At 42.2% G+C, this 22,965-nt stretch overlaps 1 protein-coding gene across 1 annotated transcript; it reads left to right on the forward strand.

Annotated features, from left to right (window-relative positions):
- Positions 1 to 1,202: 1,202 nt before the first annotated feature.
- Positions 1,203 to 22,432, forward strand: zdhhc18a (zDHHC palmitoyltransferase 18a). Its single transcript, XM_084053645.1, has 9 exons — positions 1,203 to 1,946; positions 4,681 to 4,841; positions 6,056 to 6,205; positions 9,593 to 9,730; positions 10,532 to 10,583; positions 11,740 to 11,842; positions 13,624 to 13,736; positions 15,398 to 15,503; positions 21,769 to 22,432. Exons 1-9 carry the CDS (start codon positions 1,663 to 1,665, stop codon positions 22,159 to 22,161), a joined length of 1,500 nt encoding a protein of 499 aa, XP_083909771.1. The 5' UTR covers positions 1,203 to 1,662; the 3' UTR covers positions 22,162 to 22,432.
- The last annotated feature ends 533 nt before the right edge of the window (positions 22,433 to 22,965 follow it).

The raw sequence follows: 22,965 nt of genomic DNA on the forward strand, positions 1-22,965 counted from the left end.
TGGCGTGACCCCTCTAGGTCTGGCGTGACCCCTCCACCACCACCCCGCCATTAGGCAATTGTAATATAGGATAAATATAAGCATACGGAATGGGATGTATATATATCTCTCTCTCTTTCTCTCTCTCCCCTTGCCCCCCTTCTTCTTCTTGCCTTTCTTTTTTATGGAAATAACAATGGTGCTTGCGCGCGCGCACGCACGCACGCACGCACGCACGCACACACACACACACACACACACACACACACACACACACACACACACACACACACACACACACACACACAAACACACACACACACACACATGTATATAAAACATTCATAATGAAAGTTCCTATTTTCTGCTCAGTGCTCAGATCCGGTCTGAAGTCCCGCCTACTTTTTCTGTTTCCGTATCCGCTCTAGACCGGATATACTAGATTTTATTTATAATGCAAATCTCAAAGAAAGAAAGTGCTACAGAATAAATAAAACATTGGCATAAAACCCACCTAGAAAACATGGATGTATGCAAACTGGAAAGTGATTTATCATCTCGGTCCACTAGTCTAGTCAGCAGTGGTGTAAAGAAAGTACTCGCAATTAAGTACTGTAGTGTATTTACTACTTAGGCTAAGTACAATTATTTAGGTCTTTTTTTTTTTTTACTTTAATGGAGTATTTCCAATGTTCTCTACTCTTACTTCTCCTCCACTCCATCTCAGAGACAAATATTATACTTTTACTCCACAACAAGCATTAGAAAAATGTAGGTATAGTTACTTTGTAGATTTAGATTATTATTACAAAACGCTTTAGCCCTATTTATATTTCGGTCATTGGAAAATAGACGACAATTTTATACATTTGAAAACTTGAAATGGGACATTGTCTCATAATGAGTACTTTCATTTGATACGAATACTTTTGTACTTTTACTCTAGTACATTTTCTATTCCAGACTTTTACTTGTAACAGAGTATATTGTATTTCTTTATTTGCTGTATAAAAAGTTTCCACTACATGCCCGTCTAGTGGCTGAGATCAATTCCCTAAGCGAGCCGAGGGCGATGGGTGTCGCTTACCAAGAACAGAGCAGATCTACAAGCTATCGACACGTCGCGGTGCGCCGCGTCGATAGCTTGTAGATCTGCTCTTCTTGACTAAAACAGTGACACCGTCCTTCCACCGTCGTCTCATACGTCAACCTGAAACCCCGTGACAACCATTCTGTTGGCTGCTGACGATAAAGGGAAAGCAGGACCCTCGTCCTTAAAAAAAACAAAACAATTACGACAAAATCTGGCAATTATTTACAGTTTATTAATCCTAATTAGCCGTTATTAATTAATGATGAAAGGACCGGCATGGACCAGAGAACATGGCCGTTAAGAGAAGCAGCTTCGACGGGGAGGCTGGCTGTGGAATGTCGTTGCTGCTGGCTAGCTAAGCTAAGCTAGCTAACGGCTACAGAATGGGGAACTATAACTGAGAAGAAGCTCTAACTTAAATAAATAACCACCAAACTAACTGAGTCATTATCTTAGTTAATATATGAACTAATTGAGTGGATGAGTCATCAACGTGGACCTCATCATCATCCTCATATCTGAGTGCCTTGTAGCCTCTTCTTCCTCCTTTTGTTGTGTTGTTTACACTGTTGGAAGAAGGAAGGAGAACCATGAAGAACTGTGAGTACCAGCAGATCGACCCCAGGGCTCTGACCGTCACGGCCGGTGGACAGGGGTCCGGCGGGGGGAAGGATCATCAGGCTTTTCCTCCGCTGCGGACCCCCTCTCATGCGGGGGCCGGACAGGGACAAGGGGGCCGGAGGAAGTGGGAAGTGTTCCCGGGGAAGAACCGCTTCTACTGCGACGGCCGGGTGATCCTGGCCAGACAGAGCGGGGTGCTGCCTCTCACCCTGGGCCTCATCGTCGTCACCTGTGGCCTTTTCTTTGCTTTCGAGTGAGTTTGTTGTTTGTTCATTAAATCATTACAGTTTAGGCATTTAGCAGACGCTCAAAATTGTACTTAAGTACAGTACTTGAGTTACTTTACACCAGTGGTTTTCAACCTTTTTTGCGTCAAGGACCCCCAAATTGACACATATTAGCCCAGGGACCCCCATTTGAAAAGATATGCCAGGGAGTCAACCATTTTGATTCCTTGGGGGTCCCAATCTACACAGAAGTATCATCATCAGTGTTCATTTAACTCTGAGAGTGTACAAATGGAACCGTTAGGGTCCATTTGGTTCCATTTGTACACTCTCAGAGTTACAGACACATAAGGGTCCATTTGGTTTCATTTGTACACTCAGAGTTACAGACTCATAAGGGTCCATTTGGTTCCTAATTATTAATTTGGCTGGGGACCCCCTCAAGGACCACTGGTTGAAAACCACTGCTTTACACCACTGAATACAATATCCAGGATAATGGTAGCCCTGATACATGACTGTCATATGACAGTCATGTATCAGGGCTACCATTATCCTGGATATTGTATTTACTTTTCTCTTTTGTTGTTTAACAGTTGATTGTTGTTGGTTTGATTTATTGAATACTTTATAATAAACAGCTTGCCAAAAAAAAGGACAGTTCAATACAAGGTCTTTGCTAAGAGGATGTTAAACCCAAGAAAGCCTATGGCTTGTTTCCATTAGGGTCCTTTGTACTCAATTAATCGAATAGTGTGGGTGTGGGTATTAGCCTTGGATCAAGACTATCATAGATGTATTTGATCGAGTCTGACTTTTACTTTTGTATCTCTTATCATTGATTAATTTATTGTACAACAGGAATCATGCACATGGTATACTACTTCTTTCCTAGGAAAGATGACGGAATATTGTTGTGCCGGTGAGGTAAGAAACCATAGGGAGGGCTGGCTTATAGTGCAAATTTATGAAAATAATTGATAAAATATAATTGATAAAATACCTATCTATCTATGATAGTCTTAATGAATTGAATACGTAGGACCACAATGGAAATTGGAAAAAAGCCCTTGTTGGGGCTTTTTGCTTTGTCCTTTAAGCATCATTGTATAATCGTACCACTGAACTACTCGCAAACTGTTAATAAAATATTCAATCAATCAATTGATCCAAGGCTAGTGTAGTGTGGGTGGGAGAGGGTGAGCAAGCTATCTGTGTGTGAACTGTGAATGTATTTATACTTATGTATGTTTTTCTTATGTTGTTTTTCTTATGTTGTGCATGAGTTTATGGCAGTGGTTCTCAAACCTCTTTATGTCAAGGACCCCCAAAATGATGTTTTTCTTTGCTGCGGACTCCCTGCCTCAAAAAAGATTTTTGTGCCAGGATTTTTCAAAAATAGCAGATCTACAAGCTCATAGCACGGCACTCGGTGCCGTGCTATGAGCTTGTATATCTGCTATTTTTGAATAGCCAAAGTATAGGTTAAGTGGTTCAAATTATTGTGACGCTACATTAACCAATTTTGCTGGGGACCCCCTGGTAGCCCTGTGGGTCCCCGGCCCGGACCCCACTTTGAGACCCAATGGTTTATGGGACCCCCTCGAAAATGAGATGCTGCATCTCAATACATTCTAAACTTCTAATCATGTTCTGAACTTCCGGAGTTAATGAATATATTCTTTTGCACGAATGTCCTGTTACTTTTCTAGTCCTGCAACTTATTAGCCTTGGATCAAGACTGTCATCATAGATGTGTTGACTTTTACTGACATGTATGCAAATGTCAAAAATCAAAAATACACTTATGTACCTCACCTGCTGCAGTTTTTAACCTCACCTTATCGCTGCACCCTATGTCTCCTGTACACACTTACTGCTATTATGCTATACATATATATACTGTATTATGTATATATTTTAGATTTAGTTGATTGTGATTCTGCCTTAACTCTGGCAGTGCACATAACGTGCACTCCCAGAGTTACAAAAGGGTAAAGTAACAGGAGTTTACTGCATAATAATAATACATACGATTTTATACAGCACTTTTCTAGGTACTCAAAGTCGCTTTACAGAAACAAAATAAAAACTACTTTATTAGGAAAAAACTAGTTTACTCATTCAGTGCCAATAAAATAAAAAAATAATTGCGAACTGTGCCAGCAATTTTTCAAATTTCTTATACCTTTTTCAAGTAGTCACAGAATATTTATCTCCAGTATAATCGATCCCCTGATGGGTGCTAATCACTGAGGGTTGCACTGTGTGGTTTCACAAATGTCAACGAGGTCATTGGACCTTGTTGACATTAATTGTCTGCATTTTGAAAATAACATAATAACATTGAAAAATACATAGTAAAAAAAAGTGCTCAGGAGCCGAGATACAGCCTTTTTCAGTAATAAGTTAAACAAGAAGTGAATGGAGCAGCAAATCTTCAAATGATTATATCTTGGGTTCTGAACGTTTTTTTTTTTTCTTTTTTCAAAAACACGTCAAACACGTCATTGGCACGTTGCGCCATAGCGGTAAAACGCGTGAAACACGTCAATGGCACTCAATGAGTTAAAAAGGTTAAACTATAAAAGAAAAGTAAACAAAGGTGGGTTGGGATTTATGTAGGGATTCAAGTCTGAAAGGGTGGGTTTTGAGTGTGGTTTTAAACGTGGTGAGGGTGGGGGCGGGTGTATGTAACGTATCTACGAAGAGGACACCAAACCAAAAACCATGGATTGTCTTCTCTTTGTCTCACTACAGCTGCCCGTTCCTGGTGGACCGCCTGACCGTCTTCATACCTGTGATCGGCGGGGTGCTGTTTGTGTTCGCGGTCGTCGCCCTCCTGCAGACCAGCTTCACGGACCCGGGCATCCTGCCCAGGGCCACGCCGGCCGAGGCTGCAGACATCGAGAGGCAGATAGGTACAGTTTACAGTTTAGGCATTTAGCAGACGCTCTTAATCCAGAGCAGTAAAAGGGGAACAACATTACACCCCCGCGCACCCACCCACCCACACCCACGGGGGTCACAGTGCGCTCCTCATGTGAAAAGAGGGCGTTTCTGCACGTCGTCGGTTAGAAAAAGGTTAATTTAACTCGACGTGGGTGGCCGTGACACGAGCACAAGCGTGACGAATTTCACGGGATTGCGCACAGTCTGTCAGATTGCCCGCACTGACCTTTATCATACCTGACCCGCTCGCCTCTCATTAGTCACTTCCTGTGTGAATAGTCACTTCCCGTGTGAAAAGGCATTTTATGCTGCGTTCACACACAAGCGGTGATGAAAGCTACAAAACAACCAGGCGGGACCAACTGCATTGCTGCTGAGTCACCATTGAAGTGTTGCTCAAGCTACACTGCTGCCTAAATGAGAAGGGTTGGGTTACATTCGGACAAGGAACTGGTTAGAATTGTTTTTTCTTACTTTTTACAGAACAGAGTAAGAATTGTGGAGAGAGAGAAAAGGGAAGTGGAAATGGTGAAACAAAAACATGATTGATTGATGCTTCACCGAGTCATTGAAGCGCTTGGAAAAAAAGTTGAAGCCAGCTCAACTTTTTTTTTGTAGTGCGTCACAGAATGTTGCTTCATTTCGCTTGCTTCCACTTGTAGCCTGTTTTGTTTTGTGGCTGTTGGTATGAATGCAACATCGCTGGGCCACTAGTTGGACAGATGGGATCAGAAAGCTTTGCCATATGGGGGGGGGGATCGTTGTGATGCTGACCTAAGCAGATTACTTAGGTTAGTGTCAAGAAGCAGTCACTCAGGGCCAAGTGTTTCCCTCAGATCATTTAAAAAAGGGAGGCCTCACAACTCACTTTTAGTGCTCCAAACTTTATGAAAACAAACCTTTTTTGTCCCAATAGGTTTGGAGCACTAAAAGTGAGTTGCAAGCCCTCTCTTTTTTTAAATATGATTTCACTGCCCTTGCAGTTTGTCTCAGCACCAAAAATTGGAGGATGTTCGTTAAATTGTTCTTGAATCCCTCAGAGGATTTCTCAAAATGTTCAGATTATTTCTCAACGCTGATTCTGATTCCCAAATGAAACGATGTTGGTTTGCCTCTTGTGGTGTTTTTGTTTTTGCTATAAAGCCTGTGACTCAGTCCCCTCTGTTCTGATTTCTAACTGAAGACACGTCGGGGTCGTCCACATACCGCCCTCCTCCACGGACCAAGGAGATCCTCATCAACCAGCAGGTGGTGAAGCTCAAATACTGCTTCACCTGCAAGATGTTCCGGCCCCCGCGGACCTCCCACTGCAGCCTGTGTGACAACTGTGTGGGTAAGATGAACACACAATGCACAGCATGCTGCCTCCACTTCATCATGTTTACTGTATCGTTGCTGTCGGGCGCAAACCTCTTTTCTCAGAATCCTAACATTTCGTGTTTTTTCGTAAATGAATGCCCTACTTGATCATGCTACAGTGTCAGACTAAAGAATCAAAAGTAGCAGATTCGCAAGCTCTAAACGCAGCACAAAGTGATGCGTTTTGAGCTTGTAGATCTGCTGCTTTTGCTATTGTTTAAATTTGAATCCTGAAAAGTGAGAGTTAGGTCACTCCATGTGAGGTTTCCACCCGACAGAGACGATATGCAAAATCCTTAAGCTCTGACTTGCTCTGCCTTAAACCACATGAACCCTAGTATCCCGATTCTGTGCTTGTCATCAATCCATAAGCCTTTCAATGTGTTGTGGGCCTGTAGATATATATTTCGCTATTTGCCCAGTATATTTAGGGCATATCAACACAAGAAGAGAACACAGAAGACCCCCCCCCCCCCCAGAAAACGTACATAAAACACTATAGACCTACACCCCCTAACCCTAATATACAGCACAGGATAACATTACACATTATACAATAGCAGTTGGCAGTGCAAGGGAGTGTCAGTATCAGCTGTTCAGCAATCCGACTGTCCTTGGAACCAGACTCAGCTTTATTGTCACATCACAGGTTTACAGAAACTGTTACAGCGATGGATGGAGTGTGACTTGATGCTGAGAGTAGTGGTTTTTAGATGGAAGGAGTGAGAACAAAACATGAGTGGGGGGTCGCCACTAGAGCTTAAGATTTCAGCCCGAGCCCAACGGGACCCGGCGGGTCGGGCCGGGCCAATTGGTCACGTATTTGTCGGGCTTTGGGTCGGTTCGGGCTAGGCAACAACATGTTTTTTGAATTATTTTAATAATCCAAATAAATTATATATCAATTATTTTGTAGCGTATTGTGTTCACAATAAGCAACTTGACGTATAAGTCAGATCCAGTTGCAGGCAGGCAAGCACAGCGCGGTATATCATGTTGTCTCTGTCTCTGTGACTGTAGTAAGATGCGCTGCTGCGCAGCTTGACAGTGTGTGTGTGTGTGTGACTGTGTGTGTGCAATGTACTCCTGCTGCCTGATTTAGTGGAGGCCGTGTCCTCCGAGCAAGGCTCCCCTGTTTATTTGTTCCTTAATTAAGACGGTTATTACAATTATAGCTTATTTGATCCAAGGAGTTTTTTTAATAGTAGTCATTTTACCCTTTTCCAACTGTCTTTAACGAATTACCAATATTTCATGAGAAAAAAGGCTGCATGCAGCAATTAAGCTTGTTTAGAAAAATGTCGGGCTTCGGGCTGGGTCGGAATCCATTAGTCAATTATGGGTCGGGCTCGGGCTGACGTTCTGTCGGGCTGGGCTGGGCTCAAATATTTAGGTCCGATTAAAGCTCCAGTAGCCACTACTGCCCTAGTGTGGTTTCGCTGTTGATGTAAAGTTAATTTTTGTAAAGCTGATGTTTGTAAAGCTGATGGCACCAGGTGTATTAAATTGTTGCTGTCGGGCAGAAACCTCTTATCTCCATATTCTAAATAATAAAAAGAGGTTGCGGCTCTGAGGAAGGCTCATAACCGAAACACATACGTTCATTTATTGGTGTGTGCCAATAAAAATGTGGAAATGTGAGTACTTTGTCGTCCATTTATTAGAAATTTTGGATGTGCTACCTTTCGGGAGCACCCCGGACAGTTTTTAAGTTGCTTGATTCAGTATTTAGATATTTGATATTCATTTTATCAGACATTTATTTTTTATGCATTCTTTGAAAAATGAAAAATGAACTGAGCAGATTGACCAAAATATCGTGAAAACTACCACTTTCGCCGATTTTCGATTGAGTTTTGGCCAGTGTCGCCCGTTTTTCTTTAATAACACTGACTAGGAAGGTCGGACGGCGACAAACTAGATACCTGAGTAAAGTTCACTTTGAGCTGCATCCAACACATCCCCACTGCCATTACCGTTAGGCCGCTAGGGGCAGTTGAAATGTATTTTTCCTCACGGAACCAGAGGCTGGGCCCGGCCCTACTAATTAGCATAGATTTTGGGCCCAGTCCGGCCTGAAAGCGTTGGGTAGGGTCGGATTCGGGCAGAATTTGAGAACTCCAGTAAGAGCGCATACAACATAAATAAGGCTATAGTCCTTCTTGCAGCTAGCCCGCGTTTGAATCCAACCCGAGACTGTTGGCCGCATGTTACCTCTCTCCTTGCCTTTCCTGTCTTTCTGTTCACTGTCTCTTGTCTGAAATGAAGCAGAAAATGCAGGGGTGGGAAAAAACAGAATGGCCTTGATAGAATGTGTAGGCTAGGTTCAACCTTTTGAAGAAAACACATTGGGTTGCTTTCGGGTGGTTCTTGGCCTCAGCAGTTAGTACACACAACCTTAAAGGAACACATAGCCCCCAAAATAACTTTTTCTATCAGTTACTCACTGCAAAAGCCTCGATTTCATGCAGAGTTTGTGTCGCATTCGTTTACAGTTAATGAAGATTCCGCAAAACAGAGAATATACTAGATGAATTGAAGAAAATGCGTCAAAATAAGTATGTTTTATAAAGGCCAAAACAACTCTCACAGTATAATCCAAGTGTCTTGAATGTATCCAGTCAGTGTCCTCATTACCTTCAAAGCAAAGCATAATAGCTGAAATTGTACTATGCAAAACACTGCTGGGATAAACGGGCTCATGCACGAATGAGGTGCATGCCAGGGCGTGCATATGAATTCGGCTTGTGTTGAACCCCACACGCACGCCCAGGCACGTTCTTCATTCATGCATGAGACTGTTTGTACCGCAAACGTTTTAAATGGAGAGAAAATGCAGTGTTTTGAAAGTGTTTTGGTCACAGACTGGATACAAGACACTGATCGATTACACTGTGTGAGTTGTTTTGGAGTTTATAAATAGATTTTTTAATATAGTTTTACGGTTGTTAATCTTGGATCCCTGTGTTTTTCAATTCATCAAGTATTATTATTATTTTAATTCTTAACAAACATTCTTAACTCAGCATCAAGGGTTTGCTTGGGGGTAATTCCCTGTGACATACTAGTGTCATGTCCAGGGGTACATTACCGTACATTCATACTGTACACTTATACATTCATACTCCTGCCCTATAGGCCACAAGGCAGGCTTCTTGCTTACTTACTTGTAAGCTTGTAGATGGGCTATGGGCAATTTTTGAAAATGTTCTCCTATAATGACATGCCCAAAATAGGGATGCCAGGTTTAAAGTGGTTAACATACACCAGGATACTGTGGGTATTGCAGATTACTGCTGTGCATTTACTCCTAATCTCTTACGTGTAATACATATTTTTCTTATTCTGTTTTTGCCCTCAGAGCGATTCGACCACCACTGCCCGTGGGTGGGGAACTGCGTGGGGAAGCGAAACTACCGCTTTTTCTACAGCTTCATCATCTCTCTGTCTTTTCTGACGTCGTTCATCTTTGGGTGTGTCGTCACACACCTCACCCTGCGTACGTAATTATGCTTGCACCGCCGGCATACACATGCACACACGCACGCACGCACGCACGCACGCACGCACGCACGCACGCACGCACGCACGCACGCACGCACGCACGCACGTTGGGACTTGATCACTTTGTGTTTTCAACCTTCCTGCACAGTAAACTCCTCAGTGGTTATTTTGTCCATTTGAAACCCTGAGGATGTACAAATGGAACCAGATGGACCCGTAAGGGTGTGCACTCTGAATTAAATAAGGGTTTCTGCGTGTCCCTAAAACATCTAGGATCCAATAATCAGAAATTCAAGCCTTTTAAATTGTCTTAAAACGTCTGAAGTACAACTTTGACAGGCCTTAAAACAGATTTGGATTATGAAGTTAACGTTACTTTTATAAAGTTGTATATACTTCAGTCTCGCTTTTAAACGTGTTTTGGGGAAACATTTTTATTGATCACATTATAACAAAACTACAAAATGAAGACCAAAATGGAACCAATAACCAGTAATGCACTTCAACCTTGAATAGCTTAAATTCATTTACTTTGGAAAAGTAGTTCCGGGACTCTGACGTTTCTTCATATCCTTCGTATATTTTGTTTTGCCAGAACGGATATGAAATAAGTCTTAAATTGCATCCATTATGGTCTTAAAAAAGTCTTACATTAAACGTGTTGAAGCCTGCAGAAACCCTGTTAATGAACACAGAGGATGTTTTGTTTTTATGGTGTAATGGTTTTAATGAGAGGCTGATGATGAAGGCTGTTTTGGGTGTGTGAGTTGCCTGTAATCTTCTCTTTCCCCCCAAGGTTCCCAAGAAGGGAGAGGCCTTATCCAAGCCATCACGGAGAGTCCTGCCAGATATCCTTTCTGTACAGACAACATTCCTGCTTGACATCATCGCTGTGGTGTACAAACCTTTATGTCTTAAACTGTTCATTTTTAAGAAAACTGAGGGAAAAAAAGAACCTCTCTTCCAATGGATCCAAAGTAGTTATTATTTTAGTACTTCAATACTTTTCACTGATTCAATATTTATAAAACACACAGACTTAACACTTTCACTTACATTTTTCTTTCGTGTGCTAAAGATAGCAGATACATGCGCTGTGAGCTTGTAGATCGGCTATTTTTTTACTTTAGTGTGACACTAAATCCTAACCTAAGTTTTCAGAAATACTTAAATGTTTTATTCAATATTTGTTTTACAAATATCTGTTGCGCTGGCAACATCTAAAATTACATAGATGCTTTCCCGGTTTTAAAGGTATCACAACGTATAGGCTTTCACGGTCTTAATGGGTTAAAACATAACATTTAAAGTTGAAATATGGAGGTGTGAGGTTCTCTGCCCGACAGCGACGATGATCAGTCAGCCTATAGATGCTGTGGTGTCACGGTGCCGCTGGTGAGCCGTGCATAACACATAACTGACAGTAGCAACACTGTTGACGATACGTTCCTGACAGGCCTTAGCGCTCTAAGCCAGCAGCTAATAGGATTAGAGGCATGGCCAGCGCACACACACACTTTGAAGTTAGCATGGTTTAAGTCACTGCTTTTAGGCAGATGGCTTTTGTTTCTATCAGAGGCAGTAGTGTTGTCTCATGTCATGTCCATATGGCATGATGTCACTGGCTAGACAAATAAAGCTGGCTGATTGTGTGTTTACACGAAGTGTGTGTGTGTGTGTGTGTGGGGGGGGGGGGGTAGCCTCATTAGAATATGAATGCCGTGTTGTACACACGGTCAACAGTGTAGACTAGTGGATGGGGCATTGATCATAGAATAACATTGATTGTATCATGGTTGAAACAATTACCTCTGACATACGTTTCAATCAACCAGACCCCACCCACTCGTGTGTGTGTGTGTGTGCACTTGCACACTTGTGCACATTAATCTCCACACATGCAGCATTGTGGTCAACTTGTGTCATGTAGCCAATTGTGGTCATTCTTCACTCTGACAACAATGCGTTTTGAGTCGTAAATTGCCTTGACGATCTCTGTGTCACTGTTGTGGAGCTGGTCATCTGTTTCTTCTCCATCTGGTCTGTTTTGGGCCTCTCGGGATTCCATACCTACTTGGTTGCCTCCAACCTCACAACAAATGAAGATGTAAGTACATGGACAGTTAGCAGTCCCCCCCCCTCCTACGATGACAGTGGAAGACTTATGAATAATGAATGAGCCAAGTGTACAGCTTTTTATTTTAAAGAGATTTATTGGGCTTTTCTGCCTTTATTTGGATAGTACAGAGTACAGGAGAGCGAAACATGGAGTGACACGCAGCAAATGCCAATGGGCTCGGGAATGGAACCCGCGACTCGCTGTTATGTCGCATTAGAACCTATATGTGGTGGTATGCGCCTTAACCACTAGGGCATCGGCAGCCCGTTCATTTCGTTTTTTTAATGGCTGACAAAAATGTTTGCATGTGAACCAAAAATATATTTATTGACTCATTGTCAAGTGTCATAATATTTTCGAACTGATTCCCACCCTACCGGTATGCAAGTCGGACTGTGCTGAGTTTGCACTTCTCGGTGCGGGCACTTGCTCATCTGTCTCCTCACTCAGGCACGCCCAACTTGGCTTAAGCACACTTCTGTCTGTGCGCCTGTCTTGTTTGGAACGTTGGATGACTCCTGACATGAGAACACTTGACTCATGAAAGAATTACTTCACCCCCATATATTACTTCACCCCCAAATTACCCTTTTTTCTCCTTTCTTCTTTTTTCTATCGGTTACTCACACCGTGAAGCCTGGAGTTCATGGAAAATGTTTGTTTGTGTCATGGTGAATAAAGAATCCACACACAAAAAGAATTGAAGAAAATAGACATCCAGGATTAACGATGGCAAAAACTGTATGAAAAATCCATGTATGTCTTTATAAACTCCCTACACCTCACAGTATAAACCAAGTGTCTTGTATCCAGTCGTATCCTCATGACTTCCAAAACACCACAAAAGTTTACTATTTAAAACACTTCCGGGATAAACAGTCTCATGCACTAATGAGGCGTGTGTGTCAGTTGTGCATGGGACTGTTTACACGGAAAGTGTTAAAAGATATAGTAAAGTTCCAGCAAAAATACAGTGTTTTGGAATTAATGAGGACACCTGGATTATACTGTGAGAGCTGTGCTGAGAGTTTATAAACAGGCTTTTGATATAGTTTTGCTGTTGCTAATCCTGGATCCCTATTTTATTCAATTCATCGAGTATATTCTCTTCGTTTTTGGATTCTTCAATCTCTGTGAAGGAAAGGAATATGACGCAAACAAAAATTCCCCACAAATTCAGGACTTCATGGGGTGAGTAATTGATAGAAAAAAAAAGTATTCCTTAAGTCTCCTCCTGCCATCCTAGGAAAACAAAAAGATAGCGTACAGTTTACACCCACGTCAATCAAAACATGCTTCATTTGGAATTGTTTTGTGCAGGATGTCTTCACTCTGCCAAAGGCTGTAGGCCTGCTGCAGCTATCCATTATTGTATTATTGATTATTCTATCGATTCCTTTTTAGAATAATCAAGAAGGTAGTCTTCTGAGAGCTGTTTTTTGTATGAAAAAAAAGAAAATCTCAACAAATTGATTAACCACTTAAGCATTATTTTATACTTCCTTCATCCAAATATAGTGAAGATAGCCAAACTACAAGCATACAACACATCGCATTCGCAGCTTGTAGACTGGCTACTTCACTATTTCTGAATTTCTTATATTTCAATATTTTTGAAACTTTTCGCCTGTAACGACGAGCCCAAAATAGCTGGGATAGATTATTGATAGATTATCTTCTTGTGTAATCGATTAAATCGATGAGTTCAACTCTAAGACACTGTTTATGTTGCTGTATAACACCACACTGCTGTGTTTTCCATGATGCAGATAAAAGGCTCCTGGTCGAGTAAAAGAGGTGCAGAGGAGACGGGTAATCCATACACTTACAACAGCATCTTTACAAACTGCTGCGCAACGCTGTGTGGGCCCATGCCCCCAAGGTCAGTACCACTGTAACCCTGTGTGAGCCCATCTATAAGCTCACATCATGTGAGCTTGTAGATATGCTATTTTTACTGCTAAAAATATGTATGAAATGTTTGACATACGTACTGTATTTTTTTCTGAAAATCAACATTTTCTTTCTTTCTTTTTGATTTTTTTTTTAAAATAATACAAATATTGTTGGAAACGAGAAAAAACTAGACGCGTCGCAATTGGCAATTGCAAAGTGTGGTTGCGCCGAGGCGGTCGGGACTCCGGTAATACGCCGGGAGGAATACCGTCGTAGACTGCGCCAATTACATCGTCACGTCACTCCTGAGATGACCTGCGTTTCATTTTGAGAGGATTGATCCCCCAAAAATCATGTTTTTGCATCAAACGGTTACATTTCGAGCATTCGTGGCGCCCCCTATGGATCAAAGTGGAAATGCTTTTGGGGATTGGTTTAGTATACCACCCTCGACATGTATGTGGGATTGACCGGACGTTTCGTTCGTGATTTATGGCATTTTTGGTCAAACGGGCCCCTCCCGCTAACTTTGGAAGCCATTTACGGACGGACGGTACGGACTATCAAAATTCCGCTTGGATAGGTTTATCGCATGGGTCCATAGATCACGTGTACCGATTTGTGTGAGATTTGGAAAAAAATTGAAGGAAAAGGAGCAAAAAGTGTGTTTTGAAGAAAATTCAAAATGGCGGAAAATCTATCCTGACGGAAATGGGCGTGGCCTATATGGGAAGATGCGTCGTGACCCAAGGAATCCAGGGGAAAGGAAATTTTGATTTTACGACCTACGGTTCAAGAGTTATAGGCCAAAAGGTAAAGGGGGCTGTTATAGCTCCACCATGTGGCCGACTGGTGTGATTATTTTCTTAATAATTTTTCAAAAAACTATTAACCTCCCCTCCAAATCTTGTAACTGTAGCCCTTACGGTTTCCGAGGAAAAAATACTTGAATGGGAGTTTTTGCAATTCCCATTAAAGTGGATGGGGAAATTTAATGCAGAAATAAATCAATATCAAAAAATCTTTCCAGACGCAAATGGGCGTGGCCTATATGGGGAGATGCGTAGTGACCCAAGGAATCCAGGTGAAAAGAAATTTTGATTTTCGGACCTACGGTTCAAGAGTTACGGGCCAAAACGTAAAGGGGGCTGTTATAGCGCCACCATGAGGCCGAATGGTGTGATATTTTTTTCAATAATTTCGGACAATATTATGAATTATCCCTCCAAATCTGACAACTCTAGCTCTTACGGTTTCTGAGAAAAAAATACTTGAATTTGAGTTTTTTCACTTTTCCATTAAAGCGGATGGGGACATTTAATGGCACTAATAAATTAATATCAATTAAACTATTTAACCAATCTCTTAGCCCTATACACGCGCACGATTCCCGATTTAGACGGTCATTTTGACATATGGCACAACATTGGGGGATAAAAACTGTGGGAGAAATAGCGGTCCAAAGTATTGGACCGCACTTTCTATCAATAACAATAGTCTGGTTGCCCTGTTGGGCAACCACACTAATAAGCAATATTTACTTGTGACTGATAAAAATGGGTCCCTTTCGACCCACTGTTTGTAAAAACCCTGCTGTATAGTATCACTCTGACCACATCCTCTTTGTTTCTTCTGGGCGTTCCGCAGCCTGATCGACAGGAGAGGCTTCCTGCCCCCCGACGAGGCGCTCCCCACCACCTCCTCTTCAGACGTGGAGCTGCCGCCCTTCATGGCCAAGAACGACGCACACATGGTAGGATCAGACACCTTGTGGTCCCCCACTAATGCCCCCCACCCGATGGTATAGCTCCCAGTGTTCCAACCCCTGCCTTGCCCCACCCCCTGCCCCGCCCTGTATGTGTGTGTGTGTGTGTGTTAGCCTTCCCTACTGTAGGTTGGTCTGTGTTCAGGTTCCTCCTCAACGTTAATCTGCTGCTGTACCACGGAACACACTGAAGCTGTGTCCTCCGCATGGATTTAAAGTTCTCAGTCGGCAAGAGTATTAGAATGGATCAAAACTATGGAATAGAAAACATGTGCTTTGGAAAAAAAGAGGAAAAGATCTGAACACAAAAGTGAAAGAGGTGAGATGTGGAATTAAAAGTAACTTAAATGTAGTAACCCATTTAGACCTCGAACACCTATACGTTGTTATGCCTTTCAAACCGGGAACACCTCTGTGTGTAGTTGCTTCTACAGTATATACAGTATATAGTTATATAGAACTTAGGTCAGGATTTAGAAGGCGTTTCGACCAGGAGCTGGTCTTCATTCATCAGTCGAGAACTGTTGAAGTTCTTCTCCATTCTACATCCTCTCCTCCTCTTTTTGTCTGAGTTGCTAGGATCCTTTCCTCTTTTAAAAAAAAAAGGTCTTCATTCCCATTGATCCTAGAAGCATCATCAGTATACTTTTATAATGTTTTATCTAGTTTTTGCTTCCTTGTTTCGCAATGTTCTATTGCTTAAATTGTAAAATTGATGTTCAGAAGCATCCTCCGTTAAAAACCCTAATGGGTCTCGGATATATTTCATAAAAAGCAACCCGCGATTTCTTCGTAGAACAGCGGGAACATAAACACCAATACCTAAACACCATCGTTCTACATATTGTGGTTATTGTTTAGGACACTTAACACAGAGCTAGTGTGGAGGCCTCCTCTCACACTGTTTCACAAGTCACAGATTATGACGGACGTCCTGAGAGTTGTTTTTACTTTACTCCCTGCTCCTTCATTACGGCGCACGTTTCACATTTTAAAAGTGCTTTTAAAAGTGAGAATCGCTCCATTAGTATTTTACAAGTTTTTTATTTTAATTATTTTTTACCTTCTACAAGTTGTGCCTTTTCTTTGATCTACCTCCTTAATAAAGTAGTTTTGAGTTGTGTTGTAAAGGTCTGAGGTTGTATGGTTACACAAAAGTCCTAAAGATGGCTGCTGCTTATTTCTGTTTCGGCACATATGTACAGTATTTTGAGGCAACGGGTGTGATTGTTGGACTGTTTTCTTTTTCTTTTTTGTAAGCACTTTAGTGCCTCTCATTTTTCACATGCTTTGAATGTGTTGTTCGCCATTCACAGTTCACACCATGTTTGAAATATCTTTTGAGTGTAGTCCGTTCAGTTCCTAAATGATTGAGGCACGATTATATGTTTGAACTATTTATATCACTTTCACCGTGTTTAATGTTTTAAATCAGTGGTTTTCAACCTTTTTCATATCAAGGACCATTATTTATTCGGCATTTGAGCCAGGGACCACCGTTTGATGAGATTGATTAAATTAAGTAATGAATAAAGATCTATAAGGGTCCATTTGGTTACCAACTCTCCACCATTTAGCTGGGGACCACCTGGAACCCCCCTCAAGGACCACTGGTTGAGAACCACTGTCTTAAATAGAAAAAAGAAAATCTGCGTTTGTTTATTTGGAATGTTGCCTCTGTTTTTTAAGTTGTCTTATTTCATTGCACATAAATGTAAGACAATTGGCAGCATTTGTGCCTTGTTGTTGGTTAAATCTTCATTTCATCCGGAGCAGAGGGTCTAGTTTAGATCAGAATGATCAGTATGTAAAGAATTTACTTCTAAAAATGACATGTCAACTTTTGGGGTGAAAAAAGTCGTCAACGTGCCTTTTTCTAAATGATTCCTGATATAAAGAAAATAAAGCATGTTCCATGGTTTTTCATAAAATGAACGAGTCATGTCAATTCAAGCCTTATTTTTTATAATTTGTTGTGCAATGGTATCTTTCTTAAAAATTGCAGATCTACAAGCTGGTGTCTTATCTTAAAGTTTTGCAGTTCTACAATCTTGCGTCGCACGGCACGACCTGTGACACGTTGTCTTGTAGATCTGCTATTTTCAGTGTGTGATACTGTCATACATAATATCCATATACCTTTTTTAGTAGTACGTTTTTCTTTTTTCCCCCATCAAATTGGACGACCAACCTTTTCTGGATCAGGGCCCACTTGAAAATCTGCGGTCCACCCATCTGACCACATCAGAGCATGTTTATTTTAATGACTTGATGATCAGTGGAACTAACGTAGCACACTTTTAAGTTGCTATTTATCGGTATCGCAAAGATAACAAAGATAACAGCAATTGTGTGACACCTGACCCGAAAAAAAACCAACATGTTGTCACCCTTTTCACCTCTGTGCTGTTTGCATGCCTGTGGACGTGATAACACAAATAAATGGAACACTATAACATTTAAGCTGATAAATGGGTACTCTCTTCTGATGGCAACCCACCTGAAAATGTATTTTCTTTAGTAAAGAGCTGGAGAGTCGAGGAGACCCCTGTTACTGAACAAACACAAAACATGTTTTTATGTTTTAACCAAAACATATCACCTACCCTACCTTTTAATGTGTTATATTATCATTTAAATCTTTGTATTTTGTCAATTATTTGTTACATTTTCACGATAAAAAGAAAATGGCAGATATACAAGCTTGTAGCGCGGCACTCGGTGCCACGCTATGAGCTTGTAGATCTGCTATTTTTTAATAGCCAAAGTATAAAATATGGTTAAAGTGGTTGAAATGATTGTGACGCTGTATTAACACATATTGCTGCGGACCCCCTGGTACCCCCCCCCCCCCACCCCCCAAGGACCCCTGGGGGTCCTCAAACCCCACTTTGAGAACCAATGGTTTAGTGATGAATGCCTTCCATCCTCGCAGGAGGAGAACTGTCAGGATTTTGCTCTGTCCTGCACAGCCTGAAGGGGGCACTGTTGCTGTGTAGACGGCCCATGGTAAGAGTAGGGGCTCGGCTTCAAACTCGTCGCACTCATCTCACCCCCTCCTCGCCATCTGTCGTCGCTATGTAGCATGATTATCAGTAAATATCAACCCACAATATATTGTTGCCGTCAGGTGGAAACCACATTATGTCCAAAACTGTTCACTTTTCAATATGGCAAGAATAGCTGATCCGCAAGCTCCAAAACGCATCACATTGCAATGTTTTGCGCGTGTAGATCGGCTACTTTTGTGAGACACTGAGTATGATGAAGTAGGGCGTTCATTTACGAAAAATATGGAGATAAGAGGTTTCTGCCCGACAGCAACTATATGTGGTCTATATGTGGTCTCTGTCGGGCTGAAATCTTGTGTCTCCACATTTCAACTTATTTGAGTTGCTTTGTATATGAAGGCCGCTGTGCTACTTAGTGACACAAGAGTGTCACGCAATAGTAGCGGAAATAGGCTAATCTACAAGTGTCTCACTACTACGCGTTGTTAGCCGAATCTAGACGAATCTGCCAGTGCAAAAAAAAAAAAGAAGTAAGATTATAGTCTGGCCCCGCAAGGTTGTGATTGGATTTAGCTGCCCCCCGAAGTTGTGGGGCACCAATCAGGGTCCAGTATGCAAATGTGGGACGAGTTTATCACTAGAGGCATTTCCACTCAGAGATTCCAGACTAATATCTACACAGTGATATTAGTCTGGCCATGCCAATAACTACATTGGATCCATTGGAACACAGGTTCTTTTTTTCCCATTCCCTGAAAAGTAACTATTTTGGACATACACGGTTTACTTCACCCGACAGCGGCGATATTATACGGTATTACTAATCCCCTCAATTATTTCAATAAACTACATTGGATGCTTTCATTTTCACATGTAAGACAAAGGAAGGCAATGTGGGGAGAGATGTAGTCGATGGTAGTCTGAACGAGGCCGTGATCTGGATGGTTTGGTTCTGCGTGCCTCTTGCCTCTGAATGTGCATGGTTCACTTCACTGTCAATCATTACGGTTCCACACTCTATTCCTCTCATTAACATTGACTCACTGTCCTCAGTGTTGGATGAAACGTCACTTTTCTTTCAACGTTGGTGTCCTCCTGTGTGCACTATAGGGTTGGGATCTGGAACTGGATCCAACATTGATGAACTATTAACGGTAGTGATCGACTGGTTTTTCAGTGGCAGATAGATAGATAGATCGATCGATCGATCGATCGGGAAGGATCGATCGGGGAGGATCGATCGATCGATCGGGAAGGCCCGATAATGTGAAACGGTAATACTCACCTAACTAAATGCAACAAATAGAACTGCCCTGACTGGTAGTTATCTCCCACAAACTAAGACATCTACAAGTTATGAACCTGTTTAGATACCAGTGCACTTGCTCATGGACATAGAAAGCTGTGTTCTGAACTACAGATGTTGTTCAGAACACAGTAGTTGTAGTTGACAGGGTAGCACCATAGGAAGCACAATAGAAGACAGGGGAAGCACCATGGAATACAGGAAAGCACCATAGGAAGCACCGTAGATGATAGGGAAGCACCATAGGAAGCACTATTTAAACCATCTCGTCCAAAGGGAACCATTAAGGAGTCGGACCGTTAATAGGCAATCGTTTAACCCATTAAGACCTGGTACGCATTACTTTAGATTGCCGTGCTATGAGGTTGTAGATCTGCTATTTTTTTAAAAATCTTAAACATTTTTTTTTGGATTTTTTCCAAAAAACTGTTTTAAGAATGGCCTCAGGTCTTAATGGGTTAAAATCCTAAAGGATCCCAACCCTAGTGTTCGGTCACATGTTCAGTGATCCTCCGCACAGGTCTCTCTGCTGTTTGCTTGGTGATCCATTGTTACATAACACTCCCTTCCGTTCCATCTTTTGCTATCAGCCCTCGAGCAAAATGCAGGAAAAGAGAAAAAAAGGGCTTCCGTTCTTCTAATCTTCTGTTGTTGTTATTTTTGTTCTCCCTCACTTCACTTCACCTTGTGTGGACGATATTTTCCCTTTATTAGTCTGACTCACTTCCTCTGTGTTGCTACTGTACCTCCATCTTAACCCACTGACCTACTGCCATTGTTCTCCTCCTCATCACCATGCTGGATGCTTTGTCCTGAACTAACCTTGGCTTCATTCATTCACATCAGAAGAACCCTGGGGTGCTTACACTGTGCTTCACTAACTGTGTGTTACTGGCTTTATTCATTCACACTCCATCTCTTTGCTGCCTTGGCCCATTAAGACTGGGAACGCATCTGTGTCATTTTTTTTTAGGTTTCTTTGGGCTATTCAAAAATAGCAGATCTACAAGCTCATAGCGCGGCACCGAGTGCAGCGCTGTGAGCTTGTAGCTCTGCTATTTTTGTCTCGGCCAGGCCGAAGGCATGGCGAGAGAGTATGTTTTACCCTCCGTCCGTCCGTCCGTGTGTGTGTGTGTCCGTCCTTCTGTCTGTTACCAGCTAATCTCCGCCACCGTTGGCCACTTTTTCTAGTTTTAAATTGTTTTTAAGACATTAAATATATCTATATATGGATTACCAGCATATGTGGTATGCGCCTGGACCGCTATGCCAACGGACGCCCCATAGCTCTGCTATTTTAGAAAAATCGTGCACAAAAAGATTTGTGCAAATCTTTGAATGTATATATATTTTTTTAACTCAAATCTTTGCTTCTGGGGGGTCCCTGGAACAAAATATTTTGAGAAGGGGGTTCACAGACAAATTCATATAATTTTTGGTGGTCCTTGACATGAAAAAGCTTTATTAGCTACATACTATATTATAGCTACATACTGTAAGATATATTATAGCTACATATAATATATATATTATAGCTACATACTGTAAGATATATTATAGCTACATATAATATATATATTATAGCAACATACTGTAAGTGTTTCAGAAAACTGTTAGGATTTAGAAGACATTTGTAGAATCCCCAGAAGCGAAGATTTGTGTTAAAAATGTTAATTAAAAAAAATATATATACTTTCAAAGATTTGCACGATTTGAAAAGAAATAGCAGATCTACAAATTCATGGCGCGGCACTAGTACCGCGGTATGAGCTTGTATATCTGCTATTTTTGAATAGCCAAAGAAATCTTAAAATGACACCACACCGACGGTCTTCCCGGTCTTAATGGGTTAACGCTTATGTGGATCATCTTGCCCTTTAAGCCCCCTTGACCTCCGTGACCTCTCTTGTCTTGCCCCTGTTCCCTCCACACACAGTGCACACAGAGCACCAAAGACCTGCTGGAGAGGATGCTCCGCTCCCCCGACGTCCACAGCCTGTGTTGTCCCGGCGCTCCCAAGACCAGTCCCCTGGGCCAGGACCAGTCCGTCTCCTCCTCCACCTCCTCCTCCTCCGCTGGGGAGGAGCCTCCCTCCTCCTCCTCCTCTTCCTCCCTGGGCTGCCTGAGACGGCAGCAGCATCACATAGGAGGCGCTCCCTCCTGCCCCCCTGCGCTCGGCAGGACCGACGACACCAGGGCCTCGCTGCACTCCATCAACCCGGCCTTCCGCCTGGCCTCCCCGTCCCCGTCCTTCAGCCACCGTGGAGGACCCCTGATCCTGCAGGGGGGGGACGCGCCTCCTGACATGGCCTTCGTCCCGCTGCAGTGAGCGCTGGGAGAAGGGGGAAGGGCCATCCAGCCACTCTTTTTTGACTACAAGAACTTAAGTGAGCCGAGTATAGTCGCACCGTGAAAGTGTTTTTCATCACAGGTTCTATTTTTTGTTTCCATTACGCTGCTGTGGTTAGGCTTCAGATGCGTTTCTCAGAACGTTGCCTGTCGGGGCTGGAACCCTCTTCTCTCCGTATTTAAACCTTTTTATGCTTTTCATAAATGAATGGCTTACTTCGTCATACTATAGTGTCACACAAAAGTACAAAAATTGCTGATCTACAAGCTCAAAACGTGTCGCGAAGCGACACGTTTTGAGCTTGTAGATCTGCAATTTTGTTGCTGTTTTTGAATTTGAATTCTGAAAGTGACACTTTTTTGGACATACAATAGTTCCACCCGACAGCGACGAGACCCTAATTTGGGTCCTCAGGAGGTGGCACTAACACTGAGTACTGGGAGAACCCACAACTCGGAGCTTATACTTTCAAAATTGTTCTAAAATAGCTGATCTACAGGCTCCACAACGCGCTGCGCCGGGATGCGTTGTGAGCTTGTGGAGCTGCTGTTTCGCTTTTTTAAAGTTTTTTACGACATACCTCCCTCCTTCAGGGTGGTTGTGGTTCTAATAGAAAACTACAAAAAAACTAATCACAGACCTTCACTAGTTCTGGAAGGTTCTGGCCTGGGTTAACCCTTTCATAGTCGAAAAGGAGCCATTTTGTTGGAACAACTCGCTGAATCCCTCAACAATCCTGATCTCCCGTCGTCACAAAGGGAGCCCGTCATGGCTTTTTGTGAG

The sequence above is a fragment of the Gymnoscopelus microlampas genome (assembly GCF_963454915.1).
Source record: "Gymnoscopelus microlampas genome assembly, chromosome: 3".
Lineage (NCBI taxonomy): Eukaryota > Metazoa > Chordata > Actinopteri > Myctophiformes > Myctophidae > Gymnoscopelus > Gymnoscopelus microlampas.

Bases quoted from the DNA above. Each gene is read 5' to 3' on its own strand.
- zdhhc18a (XM_084053645.1), top strand. From the start codon at position 1,663: ATGAAGAACTGTGAGTACCAGCAGATCGACCCCAGGGCTCTGACCGTC. The intron at 9,731-10,531 runs GTACGTAATTAT...TTTCCCCCCAAG, and splicing joins CGTCACACACCTCACCCTGC to GTTCCCAAGAAGGGAGAGGC. The intron at 11,843-13,623 runs GTAAGTACATGG...TCCATGATGCAG, and splicing joins ACCTCACAACAAATGAAGAT to ATAAAAGGCTCCTGGTCGAG.